A 19,406-nucleotide genomic window follows, 5' to 3' on the forward strand; every position below is an offset into this window, starting at 1 on the left:
TATGCAAAGCGCGAGTGTGGGGGAGAACCATGAGTTTGTTTAAAAAAAGGATTTTACCTGCGAAAATAAAGATTATAAAAGCAGCGGTCATCATGAGACCTCCTGCAGCGCGAAACCCACTATAGATTGTGTTCTACTTCAAGCTGTGCTGCAAGAACGACAGGCTGATGACGTCAAAGTACCGCGAGGGTGAGTCGAGGAATCATCGGAAGAGTTTGATTTCAAACCGCTTTCGCGGCACGTTGATGTCATCCGCTTGTCGGTTCCAGTGTTATAGCATGAAGTCAAACACACGTGTAAATGATCCTTATTAGTGATGTACCAATGTTTAGATATGTTCTACTGAAAATATTTTAAATGATCTTTAATGAGCATCATTATAGCCTGTTGATTTCTGGTGTTTTGTCTGAATGCTAGGGTATGGCAACTGCCATACCCTGCCATATGCAAACGCCGCCCCTGCTACTGTACTAATATAAGGTCAAGACGGTCACATTTTAAACCATACAATTTCTACACAGAGGAGGTTAACTACATTACCGTACTGGGGATTTGGAAATGTTGTGAGCATGCCTTACACGTTTTAATTCCTAAGATAGCCAAATGCAGCCAGCAGCAACAGCTAAGCTCGTGAGCGCGCGCAGACGATGACGTCTGCGGCTGCGCCGACTGCAGCACCTGCCGCCAGAATAAAGTAATGTACACGGTCAAAACACTATCAAAACTCTGAAAAGTGACACGGATGCAGCAAAAAATTGACAATTTGGGCATTTTAAACAGATTAAAAGATTAATGGACGCTTTTTTATTTTTGAGGTTGCTTGCAAAATCTATTTGGATCAAAAATCCGAGGGGGCATCTGCCCCCTCAGTTTCAATGGGCATGACGCCTCTGGTGCTTACCATAATTTATCAAAATATCTTCTTCTGTGTTCAACAGAATATAAAAACACATAAATACAGGTTTAAAACAACATGAGGGTGAAAACCCTTTAAGCATTCATGTCATGCACTTCACTTTTTGTAATGTAGGAAATTTGTACACGAACGGCAAGAGATGAGAAAACATCTTATACTTGAAGGACAAATTTCCCACATTTGTCTAGCTTTTTTAAATCTTAATACAAAATCAATGTTGGTCTCTATATGGAAATTAGCATGTGTAACCACAAAAACCACTTTATTTTGACTGTGGGATTACATGATGCATGTTGTGCTTTGCATGCTGTTGCTTATTTTTCTGGTGTGAAATGGAAATGGTATGGTCTAAAGTTTTTGTTGGTTCAAGTTTGTCTACGCAAATAATTTTTGATATATAATTTGTGAGCATTCAAATGGACTGTCAGAGCAGACATAATGAAACTGTGGGCTAAAAGATAAATTAGATTTTGGAACATCTGTTTTCACATTCATAAAACACAAATGGCTGTAATACTGCGTTCAAGAGCACAGGTAAGACTGTGAAATATTAAACGCAATATTTGATAATATGAAGTTTACATTCTTTTTTTTACCTTATTTTTACTTTTTTGATTGTTTTATTTATTTTATTAATAGTAGGTGTTGGTGACCCTTTAAAGTATCCTTAAAGTAAAGTTTACAGCTTTGTTAAAGTTTATTTTGTAATCATTCCAGGCTTTTCCAGGTTTCCAGCTTATGATCTACTGTCTCATCATGCTATGTAAGATAAAATTTCATTAGGAAGTGTTCATTTCAACTTGCAGACTGTATCTATGATCAAACATTATTAAATGACTTTTGATCATTATAGTGAATACCATAGCTTTGGCTAATGTCATTACCATTCACATACTTCTTAACGGATATATTGTTTGTGCGTTAATACAGCACATTACAATAATCTGATACACATTATATAATGTAATAATGTTTTGATTGTTAAATAATGACAACTTTATTACACATTTAAATTCAGACCATATAATGGTAAAGCATATTTTGTCTATTAGCAGGTCAGTAAATGTAGATCGCATAGAAAAGCATGGAATTGTTCATCATATTATCTGCTCTCATAACTTAATGTTATTTTTTACAGCCCTATTATTAAAATCTGTGGAGACTGTTAATTGCTCCGAACCCACTACAAACTCTCTTTTAAGTGCGCTGAGTGCAAGAATCTTTGGCAGAACTGAAATCCGGCCAGTTTTCAACCTGAACACTCCAACCAACATCAGTGTGACTTTTATTCTGTTTGGAATTTTAGGTGTGGTAAGTAACATTCATTCTGATCTTTTCTGACAACAGCTACTGTATGTTTATTATGGCAACACAAAATCAACATTCAATACACATTAAAAACAAGTTTGACATGATATGACCCACTGTGGCATGAAAATCTTGTGCTTCAGAATGCACCCTCCTAGAGTCTGTAAAGAACTTAACATCTACAGTAATAAACTTATAGATCAATGGTTTAAAAATGCATCTATCTTGCAGTCTGGGTCTTTGTAAAAAGGCTTTTTTTAATTGTTATATAAGCAATAAGTTATTTAGAGGCTGTGCTGTAAACTCTTCAAAACTATAACAGTCCTGTCTTGTTTTTCCCTGTAGTTCATGTCTCTTATTTTGAAGTTCTGTATTGTCACCCGTGTCTGTAGTCCTTTGTAGTTCTTTTGTTCCATCGGTCCTTGTCTGATTGTCTTCCCAGGTGTATCTTGTTATCTTGTTAACCCATTGCCCTTTGCTAAGTCCCAATTCGCCTACTTATACTACGACCTAAAAGTATGTACTTTTTTGTGAGGAAAAGTATATACTTTTGAGTGTGTATCAAAAGAGTATGCCTGTTCTGGGACATATTTCGATGACGTCATGCAATGTGAACGAAAACATGGTTGCCTAGTTACGCACACCACAACTGTTACTACAGCTTTTACAAAAGCATACAAATGTTAATGGCCGCTACTTACTCAAAACCTTTGATTGCTGCGTTTCTTTTCGCTGTAAAAAGGGCGTCATTGGCAATGTGCCAGTTAATGAGGCGCTCAGATCTTCATCGGACCCTACAAGATAAACACAGTACTTTTTTTGGCACAACATCTGCTGCATCCGGCTGCCATGTTTACATCACCACAAAGCTCCTCCCTCCTGCACGCAATGTGTTGTGGGCAATAGCCGTTAGAGTGTGCATTGATCTGCACTTGGAATTCTAACCGGAAATAGTAGACCAGGGGTGTCAAACTCATTTTAGGCTGTGGGCCGGATGGTAAATAACGCCATGAAGTGTGGGCCGGATAATTTTTTTAAACCTTAGTGTGCTGATAATTGTGTTAAAATTAACTTAACAAACCAATTAATTAGTTTGTTTAGCAAGAAAACCAGAGAAACACACAGCTCTGTGAAAACTACATTTCATAAGGTCACACTCCTACTGTATATAATACACACAAATTTACATCTGAACAAAACCCACTGGCCTTATAGGTTGAAAAGCTTTAATTTAACTTCTTTTGCCTTAATGCCAAAATTATTTATGAACCATTCACTTTTCTTTGGAATATATTTGTAATGAGAACAGTCATTTAGAAAATGCTAGATGGGGCAGTGGCGCAAACCAAAAATGGGACTATGGGAGGTGGTACTATTATTATGGTTTTAATAAAGTATTATAAATATTATGTATTATATTACTAGCATCAACTTAGACAAGTGATTATAATGGGAAATATAATAAGAATTAAAGTGTGACAATCTGCTAAATATTCAAATATGATTTACCTGCTGGCTTGATGGAGCTTTGAATCCATGTTTGCAATGTTGAACTGCCTTTAGCAGCCTCTCTTTCCGTTCTTTCCGTCGTTATTTTGTGAAGGCATTGGTGTTTTTTTTTATTTTTTGTCTACAAAGTGTGCCAACAACAGCAAATTTAGTGTTTATATTAACTTAGATCTGATCAGGAACATTAAATCGATTAGACAAGCATTGTAACGTAAATAAGAATGTGGATATTTTGTTTTTGTTAGCTTGCTAAGTTGTTAGCACTTTTAGAACACTGACAGCAAATCATTACCGAAAGAAATACATAAACATACTTACAAGTTACTAATTCTGCGGTTTAACAACTGATATAATGTAATGAATCTACCTGTTAATGCAACGAACTTCGGAAACTGTCGTCTTCGCTCTCCAGGCAGAGAGTGGACACAGAGATGCTGCGGAGCGGGCGAGAAAACACGAAGTGGATCACTGGAATCAGTGGATCTTTAGTATTTAATATTTAATAATACTGTATAAATCATCACGCGGGCCGGATTGGACACCTTTGCGGGCCGTATCCGGCCCGCGGGCCGCATGTTTGACACCCCTGTAGTAGACCATCCGGGTATCTTTGGGATACCCATTTCAAAATACTACGATTTGGGACATACTAATTCTAGTTTCGCATATTTAGGACGGATAGTATGTGACTTGGGACTCAGCCCTTGTGTTTCGGTTGTCTTTTGTCGAGTATTGTTTCACTGTGTGTTGGTTCTGTTCCTTGTGCCCCTTCTGTATATCTCGTTTTATTTTGTTATATTAAAAACCTTACCTGCATTTGGATCTCTATCATTATAAAAACTATGGAATAACACAAATGTAACTGGGAATTAAGTCCGATTCATTTCCGCGAACCGGCTCTTTTCGGACAGTTAGGCTCCTTGAACCGGTTCAAAAAGCTGATTCACCGGTTCCTGATGTCATTAAGAAATGACATAAATAAGCATTTATTTTCTAACAACTTGTATCAATGAAACATTCAAATAAAGTCGTTTGTGTCAACACATTAAAACATTCGGTTACACTTTATTTTGATAGTCCACTTTAGGCATTCTACTAACTATAAATAACTTTGCAACTACATGTCAACTAACTTTCAATAATTTGCAACTATACGTCAACTAACTGTCATTAGTGTATTAGTAGACTGTAAGGGCTGGGGTCAGGGGCGGAGTGGGACCCAAAAATCTACCGGGAAATTTCATAGACCACCAGCCCTCTGTGGTCAAAAAAAAAAAAGAAAATGGTTCCCTGTAAATAAGCAAATGCTGAAATCTAAAATTACAATAAAATGACTGCAAAACAACATGAAATACCAAGTGTAATAATTATTATTTAAAAGATCTTAAAGTCAACAGTTCCATAGTTTTAGGTAAGCTAAAGCTTACTTTGGTTGCAAAGCAGTTGCTTATAAAATTATTGAGCCTGTTTGGAGAGAGATATTTTATGTGACAAAATGTCTGTCATCTTGTGATAACGAAAATATAACGAGGCTTAAACTAATTTACGTGTTCTGAGCAGGTGTTGTCAGTGAACAGGCTGTAAACTGTTGGCTAAGTTACAGACACTCGTGAAAAACTGTTGCTGATTATCTGGGAAACATTCTCTAACAGCAGTCAAGTTGTCATTGTTTGTGTCAAAGTTGTGCATTTGTTGTAACATTAAAACAGAGATCAGACTTACTCTGTGCTGCTCAAAGTGATGCTCGGAGCTCCATTCCTCGATGGGTGTGCGAGGCTATGCTTTTTATTGGTTGTTGCGTTAAATCTTACCCAGATACAAAAGTCCTATTTTCTGATTGGCTATTGTGTAGCCTCTTTCTTTATTTTTTGATTGGCTAATAGAACTCCAGGGGAGACAGGCTTGATAGAGAGAGCGGTGCGGCCAGATACATTTTGAGCGCTGAAGCATATAAAATATATGATAAATAGGTTTTAGTGTGGCCGGAGTGCACGACTAAAGACTGAAAGCACGGCTATTATCAGACCAGCCCTCGCAGCCTTAAAACACTACCGGCCCACCGGGAAAAGTCCCGACTCTCCCGATTGCCACTCCGCCACTGGCAGGGGTAAGGGAAGAAGTTTGAGTTAGTGGAATAAGTTGACATGCACCTGCAAAGATACTTATAGACAGTTAAATGTCTGTTGAAATATCATCACAATAAAGTGTTAGTAGATATTAAGCAGACAGTTTACTAATTATCTAAAGATTGGTAGTTGATAAGTAGTTGCAAAGTTACTTATAGTTAGTAAAATGTCTAAAGTGGACTATTGAAATAAAGTGTTCAAATAAAAAGTTGTTTTTTGTGAAGGCATAGCTGATTTATTGCCCTTCATTCACAAGTTAGTAATGTTTGTGGTTTCAATCGTGGATCGTAAATGCCAGATGCAACTAACCAGTTTTGACTAGCATCCAACTTGAATAAGATTTCTAAAAGTTTGGCACCTACAGCACACATTACAGACACTGATGCACAATTGCGGATGTGTTCTAAATATCCTTAGTATAAAGAATAAATAAACTTGTCTTTTAAACTCATTGGGTTTTCTTAAACAACAAAAATATGATTTGCATGGACAATAAATCATACTAAAACTAAAGCTTTTTAATAAAACAAGCAGATCAAGAAACTAATAAAACAAGAAACTCATTCAAATCCTCAGTGATACACATGCAGGCTGCGTCCAAAAACGTATGCAGCTGACTTTTTGCCTTGCTGCCTCATAAGGCAATGACTTCGGAGGCATGAAGGCAGCTAAGAGAAATGCTTTCAGACACACTTCAAAGGCAGAGAGAGCCTTTGTGATAACTAATCACATGTGTGACCAGTCACAGAAAGTAGGGACACAAGTCAGATCTGGGCCATTTTGAGTTATTCACAGATTCTGAAAGTGCAAGCTTTTCTAAGCTTTCCAATAATGTGTAAAACATGGAAATCTGATAAGATTTGGAGAAGTTGTGGCCATTTGAATTTAGAAACTCAAGAAAAACTCAAACCGAGAAAATACAGACGAAATGGACTCTTCTTTCCAACTGGGGGAGACAATAGGGCTCATTTACATCTCATTTAGCTAAGCCATACCCCCTGTAAAGCCGTTTTGAGATACAGATGTTCTAGCATCATATGTAGTATTTTGTGACAGAAGTCTGGATGACAACATGCAAAAATAAACAGGACTTTTACCTTTGTTTTGATCACAAGTCGAATCCAGTCTGTTTCAGATGTGTGAATCATCCAATGACCATTTTTGTCCACAAATGCGTATAATCCGTGAAATATAGATATATAGTCTATTGTTTACATCAGAGTTCGCATGAACGTCTGGTAATACAATATAATATGTGACCCGTCACGGAAACCAGGGACTCAAGTCGGCAGCACAAGTTTCGAGAAAATGAGAAACAAAGTTTTTTTTTCGAAATTTGTGATTTTCGTTTTATTGCAGAATCTGTTAGTTAAGATCACGAAGAAGCCTCTCCATGTTTGAGATAGCAGTTTTTGTATATTTAAAAGCGTACATTTTGCGGTTAAAATAGGCTTGTTTTTCCGGAGATTCTAGCGTGCAGCGGGGGGCGTCATTGTCTGTGTGTATATTTACATACTGTATAAGCTTGTGTTTTCGCCTCCGCCCCCAAAGGGAACAGCGTGACTACTAAATAAGGATAGTTCGCCCAAAAATGAAAATAATGTAATTAATGACTCACCCTTATGTCGTTCTAAACTCGGAAGACCTCCGTTCATCTTCGGAACACAGTTTAAGATGTTTTATCGTTAGATTTAGTCCGAGAGCTTTCCCCTTCATTGAAAATCTATGTATGGTTTCCATGTCCAGAAAAAACATCATCAAAGTAGTCCATGTGACAACAGTGGGTCAGTAAGATTGTGTTGATGCATCGAAAATACAGTTTGGTCCAAAAATAGCAGAATTACGACTTTATTCAGCATTGTCTTCTCTTCCGGCTCGAGCGTGAAGTCACGTGACTGTAGTGACGCGCTGCCCTGTTCCTCAGACATGTTTGCTAAGTTTTTTTTTTTTCAAACTTATAGCCTGCGTCTCCCCAGACTGTAAAGCTCGGGCGCACAAAACAAAAGAAAAATAAAAGAAGCTGGGGCGGAACAAATAACAGTCAGCCGCATCGTACGTCAGCCGCGTCACTGACTTTATGCGGCGCCGCAGTCGGATGACGTCAAAGTACCGCGAGAGCACTTCAAGAAATCTTACGGAGTAGCATAATTTCGACTCGCTCTCGCGGTACTTTGACGTCATCTGTATGTCAGTTCTTGCAGCGCAGCATGAGTCCAAACACACAGAAGTTACACAGATATAGTTGTATTCTTCATATAATTGGCTACATGTTTTGTCTATCAATATTTTCCATGAAGTCATTGGCTGATGGAGGAACGAGCGAGCCATTGGTAACCTCTCTAAAGGATGTCACGTTTTCGACGGCGCTGTTTGGATGATCTATTATACTACTTCCCTATTTTAAATACAAACTTTGAAGGCGGGTTCATGTGTTTAACGGGGTGTAAGCTCATATACCCTTACATGTTACGATTTAAATAGTCTTCAGATTATATATTATATTGTATTACCAGACATTCATGCGAAATCTGATGTAAACAATCTATATTTCACGGATTATACGCATTTGTGGACAAATAATGGTCATTGGATAACCTGAAACAGACTGGATTCGACTTGTGATCCCCACAAAGGTAAAAGAGTCATGTTTATTTTTGCGGGTTGTCATTTGGTCATAAAATACTACATATGATGCTAGAACATCTCAAAAAGGGTTTTACAGGGGGCATGGCTTAGCTAAATGAGATGTAAATGAGCCCTATTGTCTCCCCCAGCTGAAAAGAAGAGTCCCTTTCGTCTCGATTTTCTCGGTTTGAGTATTTCTGAGTTCCTATATTCAAATGGCCACAACTTCTCCAAATCTTATCAGATTTCCATGTGTTACACATCGTTGGAAAGCTTAGAAACTGCACTTTCAGAATCTGTGAATAACTCAAAATGCCCAGATCCGACTTGTGTCCCTACTTTCCGTGACTGGTCACATATACAATCTGAGGACTATTTAAATCGCAACATGTAAGGGTATATGACAGGGGTCGGCAACAGGCGGCCCGCGGGCCAAGAGTGGCCCGCCAGCAATATTTTCTGGCCCGCCGGATTATTTTGGAACTCCGTTTGTTTATTAGACTATTTTTATTTTACTATAGCCTAACAGTTTACAAATATGGCTCTTATAATTCCTTCATTCGTTTTTTTTTTATTTAAACCAAAAAGAAAATAAAGAAAAACGACTTGTTTTTCTTTTATTTATTTTCTGAACTAAAATGAAAAAAACAAATAGGCCTACCACTCGTTTTCCGATTTTCTGATTGTGCGCTCAGATCAAAAATAGAAAAAATTAATGAAACGGGTTAAGACTAATTTCTATTTAACACCTTAGCAGACATATACCAATAAAATAATTTTAAACAGATCAGGTACTATTGTGGTAACAGATTATAGCCGTTTTAATAATGGTTTGAATAGCAACCATGCGCCAGTTTTATTCTATTACAGTCCGACTTTTGAACTTTTTTCATTATTATTTATTCGTAATAAATAATATGTATTACCTGATAAAACATATTTGCACTAAATAATGCACAAAACTCTTCCACTAGCCTACTTGAGAAAAGCCGTAGCCGCGCGGCGATTTCCCCGCTGCATACTGTATGAAACGCCCAAAAGGATTCATGCGGCGCATGATGAAATTTTAAAGTATAAAGACGGTAGCGGAATACTTTGGACGGAGCGTGTGGTCTGACTGACAATAGCCCTCGCTTGACAGCGTATCCGCACTTCATTCTGACCACCTGTACAGCTTTAGGAGCTATTTGGTACTGAAACCATTTTCAGCCAACAACATTATTTTTGTGCAATTATGTTTGAAATAGTTTGGCAGAAAATAGCTTACTTAATTTGTCAGTAGGGCAATATGGTTTCCGTTTATGTTGGTTAGATATTTGAGTGATAGGCTTTGTCCTATTTAATTTATATTATTTATATTTCATTATTTTTTCTGTGACATTTTTTCTCTGCTGACAGTACAATGTTAAAATAATATTTATATTGACACGAACACAATTTTTGTATAGCATTTATAATTGTTATAGGCTACTTAGTCTCTCTCTTTCAGTTAGAGACATTTGAATTTGAGATTCTGGAAACGAGATTTAGGTTTTGCGGACCCGTCAGGTCGGGAAATAAAGCGTCTGAACACAGAGTGTATTTTAAGCGTCGCTGAATAGAAACTTGTGGGAGCTGGACAAAAAAAAACAGTCCCGCGCAGACCTCCTTAAACCTTAGGTGTGTATGTGTGTGTCCCGAATAAATCATGATTAAAAATGGAATAAAGTTCAAAAGCCGGACTGTAAGAGACTTTTATGGGAGCATAAATGCCTGTAAAATGTTACCACTATAGTACTTGATCTGCTTAAAATGATTTCATTGATATATGCCTATAAAGGTGTCAAGTTCAGGAATAAATAATGGGAAAACAAGTTGTTGTTTTTTTAATTTTTTAATTTTTGTTTTTAATTTGAAAAAAAAAACGATTGAACGAATGATACACGGACCCATCATATTCCATGATTATAGGCCTATTGCAGGTGCAAACAGACAAAGAAATAGCAGAACAACCATGTTTTAAGCAATTTTTAATGCCGTCTTTAGACTTTTTAATAGGAAATAAAAACAAAATGTAAATTTTTTTTAAAAACAATTCAGCTGGCCCGCCATCTACTGGCTAAAAAAAATATTGGCCCGCGGCCAAAGTTACTTGCCGACCCCTGGTATATGAGATTACACTCTGGTAATTTATGTTCGGTTTAACACATGAACCCGCCTTTAAAGTTTGTATTTAAAATAGGGCGGTAGTATAATAGATAATCCAAACAGCGCCGTCGAAAACGTGACATCCTTTAGGGATGTAACCAATCGCTCGCTCGTTCCTCCATCAGCCAGTGACTTCATGGAAAATATTGATAGACAAAACATGTAGCCAATTATATAACGAATTCAACGATCTCTGTGTAACTTATGTGTGTTTGACTTCATGCTGCGCTGCAAGAACTGACAGACAGATGACGTCAAAGTACCGCGAGAGCGAGTCGAAATTAAACTACTCAGTAAGATTTCTTGAAGAGCTCTCGTGGTACTTTGACGTCATCCGACTGCAGCGCCGCATAAAGTCAAGCAAGCCAGTGGCGCGGCTGACGTACAACGCGGCTGACTGTTATTTGTTCCGCCCCAGCTTCTTTTATTTTTCTTTTGTTTTGTGCGCCCGAGCTTCGTTTACAGTCTGGGGAGACGCATGCTGTAAGTTTAAAAAAAAACTTAGTAAGCATGTCTGAGGGACAGGTCAGTCGCGTCACTACAGTCACGTGACTTCACGCGGTTCACAGCAGAACCGAAAGAGAAGACAATGCTGAAGTCGTAATTCTTGCTATTTTTGGACCAAAATGTATTTTCAATGCTTTAACACATTCTAACTGACCCACTAATGTCACATGGACTACTTTGATGATGTTTTTATTAACTTTCTGGACATGGAAATCGTACATAGATTTTCAATGGTTGAGACAAAAGCTCTCGGACTAAATCTAACGCACGCTAGAATCTCCGGAAAAACAAGCTGATTTTAACCGCAAAATGTATGCTTTTAAATATACAAAAACTGCTATCTCAAACATGGAGAGGCTTCTTCGTGATCTCAACTAACAGATTCTGCAATAAAACGAAAATCACACATTTTGAAAAAAAACCTTTCTTTCTCATTTTCTCGAAACTTGTGCTGCCGACTTGTGTCACTGGTTTCCGTGACAGGTCACTTATTTGAAAACTACAATACTCATTGCTCACTAGAAATGCAATTAAAGGTGTAAAAACTGAAAATATACATTTAATTAAGCTAAATTTTTGCTCTAGCCGCTTTCTTGGCCGCCATTTTATTTTTCGAACTCGACCAGCCTTGACCATCTCATTCCCCATGCGCGCACACGCATAGAATTGTGGGACAAGATCTCAGGAGTCAGGAAGTACACATAACATTGGATTCGCACATGCCTCGATGCCTTCCTGCCTTGGAAAGGTGCCACAGAATCGTCTGCAGTCCTCGCCTCGGCAATCATCGACAAACTTCGACAGTTGGTGGTTGATCCATATGGGTTGAACCAGCTCATTCGGTTCGTCCTGCGTCATCAACCCGGAACCTATGCCAGAAACTAAAGTTCGATTCAGTTCGATTTGCGAACCAGCTCGACCAGTTACTTTCTGAGAATTGGCTCAAAAGAATGATTCGTTCAAGAACCTAACATCACTAGTTAAGACTAAAAATATCCAAAAAGTTATATTTTAGCATCCATTCCCTAGAATTTGTAAAAAAGATTTTACTGTTGGCATTTTATTAGCCAGCTTCTTGAGGCATGAGATATATTTAAACCCCGTTCCCATTAATTAGGGTCGTTTTGGCGTTTTGTATATATATATATATATATATATATATTAGTGATGCACCGATGTATATTCTTATATATATAAAAACCCAATATATTTAATATTAACAAGATGCGTCACTGGTATTGATATGAATGGGGGATATCGCAACGTTCAGAATGCCCACTCAAGTCCCGCCTCCAAGTAAAAAGAGCCAATCGTCAATAGGAATCTTCTGGGAGAGAGACCTTGCGCATGCGCAGAATCGTTGCAAATAAATATTGCGGAGGAGTAACGTGACTTCTTTAAAAGGACTTTGATGACTATGGGTTAACCCAGCGTTTTTCCATTTTCAACTTTTTTTACCATTATTTTATGTTTTAGGATGAAAAAGGACAAAAACTGAAGACATTCCTCTGGGTGGATCTGGTAAGTCATACTGCAACTGTTTTTCAAGTGACAAATTGACTTTTAAAATGTTGCATTTTTCATGCAATTGAAACTAAAGCTACTAATAACTGAACTGTGTGATGTATAGATCTGGAATATTGAAGGTTTGAGCTGGGATCCTGTTGAGTGTGGAACAGACCGAATCTCACTGCCTAGGAAAAAACTGTGGATGCCTGATGTTGTTATAAATCAGTTGTGAGTTATCAATATCAAACTCTACCTTGAATTAAAGTCACAATGAAACAGAAGTAGCAATCTTACTGAGCCAAGTGTTCAATTTATTATAGTCCTCCAATGCAGTTGTAAAAGTATCCCATCATGCACCTTAATGAAGTAGTTTGAGAAGAGAATAAAATGTGCAGAGATTAAAGGGCACATATTATGGTCTTTTTACAAGAGGTAATAGAAGAAGTCTCAGGTGTGCCCAGAATTTGTCTGTGAAGTTTCAGTAAAAAATATCCCACAGATAATTTATTATAGCATGTCCAAAATGCCCCTGTTTGGGTGGGAGCAAAAACGTGCTGTTTTAATGTCTGTTACTTTAAATGCAAATGAGCTACAGCTCCTCCCTTCCTTACAAACAGACAGTGAGCGCTTTCAGTTATAATAGATCTGATTTATAGAGTCTGAGACAATAGTATATAGTGGACAGATTACAACTCGCTGAGGGAGGAAACTATGGTAATGCAGGACTGTAAGTGGGCGTGGCTTTATCAATGTGACCTCACATTGATAATAAAAATAAAACAGTAGTCTTTGACTGCTGTGGTTTAATGGTAATAGCTTTTTTTCATCGTAGGGTGGTTGTGTTCATACACTGCCAACACACATTATGTCCAAACACCTTGTAAAAGTGAATTTTGCATAAAAGGTGCAAAGACACTTTCCTGTCTTTTCCAATCTCATGTTATTTCGTAGTTTTGACTTTCCAAACTTTTGTTTAGTAATGTCCCAGAACACATTAAATGTCATTTAATAAATTATTAGTGCTTAAGACTGTTAACATTGTCCTCTCTTACTTAAAAGCGTTGATGAGAACAAAGCCCCGGACACCTATTACCTCTACGTCACTCATGATGGAAGGGTCTTTGACAGTCTTCCGTTTCATGTGATCAGCTCCTGTAACCTGGATATCTACACCTTTCCATTTGATATACAGAACTGTACATTCACCTTTAATTCATACCAGCATTCTGGTAAGTTTACCTCAACAAAAGATCAATGTTCACTTATACCTGTATGATACAAATTAACTATTACCTCGATTGATACAGTTCAACTACTACCTGTATGATACCATCCAGTTTGTCTCATCTTCTTCACAGTGCTGGATATTCAGTTGTTCTTTGCTGATTCAGTGGAGTTTGTATTTAAAAAATCCCTATCTGTGATGAGTACTAAAGGAGAGTGGGAGCTAGTCGACATGCGTGGTGACAAATCTAGAATACCTACTGGTGATAAAAGCATTGGATATGACACTCTTAACTACTATGTATGATCATTTTAACACGACTACAATGAAACAGTAGCTGTCTGTCTGAGTAGAGACCTGAGAGTTTTGTAAAAATATAACAACATCATGATTCTTTATAAACTATAGATCATGACAACCTTTGAAGAACCTTTATTTATTATTTTTGCTGTGGTCACACTAGAATTACAGCCTTAAAAATTTCTACCTATACCCCTGCGTGTATGGGCACCAACCAGATACAGTATAAGATCACACGCTAAAGTGTTGTTTTATTTTACTCACACAACATGGATTCAAACATGCTTGCACTTTTATGGTGGCTTTTATTATAATTGTACAAAATAGGATTGTGCTATGTACTTATTTATAGTTTTTTCTCCACCTGAAAAAGGTCTCACTGTGACACATCGATCATCTAATGGTCACAAGTCGTCACATGATACGAATTCGCAGGTCAGAGTCTACAAATCTTGAACTTTGTAATGTGCCGAAATCCAAGGCCTTGTCCCAAATGGCACCCTAAAGACTCTTCCGCACTTTGGTGACGTAACGCCGCAACCTACTCTTCATACCTAAAATGAAAAATGGAACACCTTGTGGACTTAACGGACACACTCACATGCAGAGACCATTGTGAGTCCACAAGAAGTGTGCCATTTAATCAAAAAGGAGGGGTGCCCATGAGCACCCTTTTCAAACCACAATGACAAATGGGAAACCATACGGTCTTGTGGACTTAACGGAAAGATGCATGCGGCAGCTCAAATCGCATAATGTGCACTATTTAACCTTAAAGAGGTGCCCATGAGCACACTTTTCAAACCTTAAATGACAAATGGCCACCGACTTGGTCACCTTTTTTAGGTTAAATGGTGCACCTCATGAGATTTGAAGTCTTGTGGACTTACAATGGCCACCGCGTGCGTGTGTCCGTTAAGTCCACAAGACCATAGGGTGTCCCATTTGACATTTAAGGTTTGAAAAGGGGTCTCATGGAAACCTTTTTTAGGTAAAATAGTGCACTTTATGCCATTAGCGGTCTTGTGGACATACAATGGCCACCGAGTGCCTGTGTCAGTTAAGTAGGGTGTCCATTGTCCACAAGACCTCAAATCACATAAAGTGACCTATTTAACCCAAAAGAGGTGCCCATGAGCATCCTTTGCAAACCTTAAATGACAAATGAGACACCCTACGGTCTTGTGGACACTCGGTGGCCATTGCAAGTCCACTAGACCTCAACTCTCATGAGGTGCACCATTTAACCTAAAAGATGTGCCCTTGAGCACAGTTTTCAAACCTTAAATAACAAATGGGACACCCTACGGTCTTATGGACTTAACGGACACAGGCAATCGGTGGCCATTGTACTGTAAGTCCACAAGACCGTAAATCACATGAGGTGCACTATTTACCTAAAAGAGGTGCCCATGAGCACACTTTTCAAACCTTAAATGACAAATGGCCACCGACTTGGTCACCTCTTTTAGGTTAAATGGTGCACTTTATGCAATTTACGGTTTTGTGGACTTACAATGGCCACTGAATGTGTGGGTCCGTTAAGTCCACAAGACCGTATGTCCGATTTGTCATTTAAGGTTTGAAAAGTGTGCTCATGAGCACCTTTGAGGTTAAATAGTGCACCTCATGCGATTTGCCGTCTTGTGAACTCATAGGGTGTCCATTTGAAAATTCAGGTTTGAAAAGGGCGCTCGTGGGCATCTTTTTAAGATAAAATAGTGCACCTTATGCGATTCTAGGTCTTGTTGACTTACAATGGCCACCAAGTGCCTGTGTCAGTTAAGTCCACAAGACCGTGTGGCGTCCATTGTAAGTCCACAAGACCTCAAATCACATAAAGTGCACTATTTAACCTAAAAGAGGTGAACATGAGCACCCTTCTCAAACCTTAAATGCCAAATGGGACACCCTTACGGTCTTGTGGACTTAACGGACACACGCACACGCCTGCTATTGTGAGTGCACAAGACGACAAGTCGCATGAAGTGCGCCATACAACGCAGTCAAAACAATTCACATGAGCTTTGTTTTCAGTCTGCAGCCTTCACATGTGTATGAATAGTAGTCAATGGAACGAAAAGCTATGTGCGACCACAGCAACTTACCCAGAAATTTCCCCCACTAACTACCACTGCATTAAAAAAGTAAATAAATACATTTGAATTTTAGATTGTTTGTTAAATTAGTCCTTGTTAATTGAATTGTTATTAAATAATTCCCAATATAATGTACATTTATTCAATTCTGTTTGTTCTTCATTAGATCGTCCTCAAACGTCGAGCCAGTCTGTACATCGTGAACCTCTTGATTCCCAGCTGCTTCCTTATTGCTGTTGATCTGTTCAGTTTTCTTCTGCCGCCTCAGGAGACGGATCGCTCCACGTTTAAAATGACTCTCATCTTGGGATACACTGTGTTTCTGCTATTAATGAATGATCTACTGCCCGTCACGGGAAACACCTTACCTCTTTTAAGTCTGGATAAACCTTCCTTGCAGCTATATTTTTTTCTCCTACTGTATTTCGTTTTGACATGAACTTTACGTCTATATTCATTGTCTTTTCAGATGTGTTTTTCTCTCTCTGTTTGATACTGATGGTGGCGAGTCTGATAGAGACGATTATCATGACTAATATTATGTGTGGCTCAAGTAATTATGGACCGTTACCTCAGTGGATGAAAGTGGTTTTCCTTAAATACCTCGCCAAACTTGTTTGTTTAAGCAGGAGTGACCAAAACTGTGATCATGATGGTGAGTCTTATGCCAAGTGTTCTAGTTTGTGTAAAAGTCATTTCAGAGAATAGTTTCCAATCTCTTGTTTACCTGCAGATTACAGAACTGAGAGCAGATTCTTTGATCCTGTAGTTAAAATCCCAGAGACTGAAGACATCCACAAGATGCCTCCTATACTTCATAAGCTGAAGAAAATAAGCCAAGACTTACTTTCTATCCGTCAGCAGGTTGATAAACATTATGATACTGATAAGAGTGCAGATGAGTGGGTACTTTTGGGTCAAATCATTGACCGCTTGCTTTTTGGAATGTATACGATCTTTCTTGTAGTAAGTTTCTTCACTATATTAGTTTTTTGGGTGATCTGGTACAATATGAGTGCAGCTTTGGTATAAATAAATTTACTTTGTGCACTGTAAATGATTTATTCTGTGAATGTCTTTAAATGTACAACTCTGTAGTCTGTGTTTGTCTATACTGTACATGTTACTTATGACACTTATATATATGGTCACCAATGCAGAAATCCAACTGTATTATGACTGAAACAATACAACCAATCAATACTAAAGCTTTTAATTTAAATAACATTTATTGTAATGCTGCTGTAATAGTGAAGATAATAAAATAAAACAAATAAAATGTTTTGCTCTTTTTTTTGTCATGGTTCCAGCCACATGATTATATATTCAATAATTTGTCTCATTATGGCTTTTATGGGTCTTAGAGGGATAGTTAAGGGGAAGACGAAGACAAAGGGGAAGGGGTAAGACAGAGAAATGAGATTGGCCCTTAGTAGTATGGTTAAAACTATGAAGTGTTTAAGTGTTCAAACACAATCACAGGCTTGTGGAACAAAATCTATAATCGAGTGCTTGCACAGGTCAGTTTCAACATTGTTTTGCATCATCCTAAACAGTTTATTTTACAGTTTCCTAACAGTGCATTATACTGGGTATTGCTTACCAAATATAAAAATATGTGCATATTAAATATCATTTAATTATAGCACCACTTGTAGTAAAATCCAGAGTCTTACATTGAAGTGTAGACATAAAGTAGGATAAACAATATTATTAATCTAAATTAAATTTAGTGTCTTGCTATTTTGTGATGTCTTCCTTTCTGGATACATCTGGGCCCCATACATTATCAGAAGTTATATTTTTTACAATATTTTTGATAGTAAAATCCTTCGAGGCCATGTATCTAAAAGCAGTGTTCGAACAGAGGGGTTGCTTGGGTGGTCCCGGACCTCATAAGTATTAAGGGGCCCCCTATAAAGCAAGATATAAATTAGGGGGATCCCCTGGTTCTTATTCAAATTAAAATACTAAATGAATTTCGCAATATACTAATTCAAAGGATTTCTGTCTGAAATAAATGTACACTAAAACGGTTAGGGTTTTACTTAGGGTTAGGGTAATTTGTGGTTTCTTTGATTAAAACGTTGATCCCGGACCAACAAAAAGTGTTGATCCAGGATCACATCTTACTTTGTAAAATAATGGCTAACCTTCAGGGCTTGGCCGGGGGGGGGGGTCGTTTAAGGGACCCCCATAATCTTTGACATAATTTGAACACTACCTACAGGTGCACACATTGGTACCTTAGAGGTACATACTGAACATTAAAAGGTACCTTTTTCTGAGAGTATAGAGTACAAATTTTCAGCTGAATCTATTTCAATAGTATTTGTCCAAGAAAGTGCTTTACTGAGGAATAAACTAAAGTTAAAAACTATATAAGAGAAATTATCAAAGAAAAACTATTTTGAGTTTGTTACCAAATATTTACACAAGTAATCTGGGAGATTACATCATGCGTGGTGTTTCATGGTGGTGGACGTTATAGACTTCTTTGGGCACATTTATAAAAATATTAATTGAATTTTTTAGTATGTAAATTAGATTACAAATTATTATGTATTGTGTATATAAGGCGCTGTCATTTGTGAACATTCCTAGTACAGAAAGTAAAAAATAGCTACAGTTTATGCAAATTTGTAATAGATAAATTCTGCACATGTTAGTGAATGCTTCATTACAGTCATTAACCGTCTATCATTTATTACACTGATTATTTTTATTATTGATTTAATTTGTTTCAATACAACCATTTTTTTTATTGCTGCCCTTTGCATGAAAAAAAACCTTCCCGCATTAACCATCACATTTGTACTGTGGGATTTACATCAGGTATATTGTGCTTTGCATGTTGTTGTGTTATAAAACATTTGGTTTTTAGGTTGCCCGGACTCCACTTGAAACCTTACAAACAGCATACAACTGTAAGAATAAAGATCATTTATATTTTAGAAAAATACTTGCATATCTGTCACCATATTCAGGCTGATATGGCTGTGGTAGTCCTTTCAATACCAAAGGTAAGACATTCATGTGGTAAAGTAATGCAGTATCTGTTATGAGTGCTTTATATATTTTTGTTTTAACACTTT

At 37.6% G+C, this 19,406-nt stretch overlaps 1 protein-coding gene and 1 long non-coding RNA gene across 2 annotated transcripts in view; both read left to right on the forward strand.

Annotated features, from left to right (window-relative positions):
- Positions 1-19,406, forward strand: part of LOC141281569 (uncharacterized) — a 514,674-nt gene that overhangs the window by 328,840 nt on the left and 166,428 nt on the right. The window lies entirely within an intron of this gene.
- On the forward strand, positions 1,826-17,559 carry LOC135740882 (5-hydroxytryptamine receptor 3C-like). The gene is made up of 8 exons (XM_065259435.2): positions 1,826-2,227; positions 12,655-12,699; positions 12,809-12,915; positions 13,747-13,916; positions 14,046-14,212; positions 16,478-16,688; positions 16,781-16,966; positions 17,045-17,559. Exons 1-8 carry the CDS (start codon positions 1,943-1,945, stop codon positions 17,341-17,343), a joined length of 1,470 nt encoding a protein of 489 aa, XP_065115507.1. The 5' UTR covers positions 1,826-1,942; the 3' UTR covers positions 17,344-17,559.

Source organism: Paramisgurnus dabryanus, chromosome 24 (assembly GCF_030506205.2).
Source record: "Paramisgurnus dabryanus chromosome 24, PD_genome_1.1, whole genome shotgun sequence".
Lineage (NCBI taxonomy): Eukaryota > Metazoa > Chordata > Actinopteri > Cypriniformes > Cobitidae > Paramisgurnus > Paramisgurnus dabryanus.

Excerpts from the sequence above, each read along its gene's own strand:
- LOC135740882 (XM_065259435.2), top strand. The coding sequence starts at position 1,943 with ATGGTAAAGCATATTTTGTCTATTAGCAGGTCAGTAAATGTAGATCGC. Across the intron at positions 2,228-12,654 it reads TGTTTGGAATTTTAGGTGTG|GATGAAAAAGGACAAAAACT; the intron begins GTAAGTAACATT and ends TTTATGTTTTAG. Across the intron at positions 12,700-12,808 it reads CATTCCTCTGGGTGGATCTG|ATCTGGAATATTGAAGGTTT; the intron begins GTAAGTCATACT and ends TGTGATGTATAG.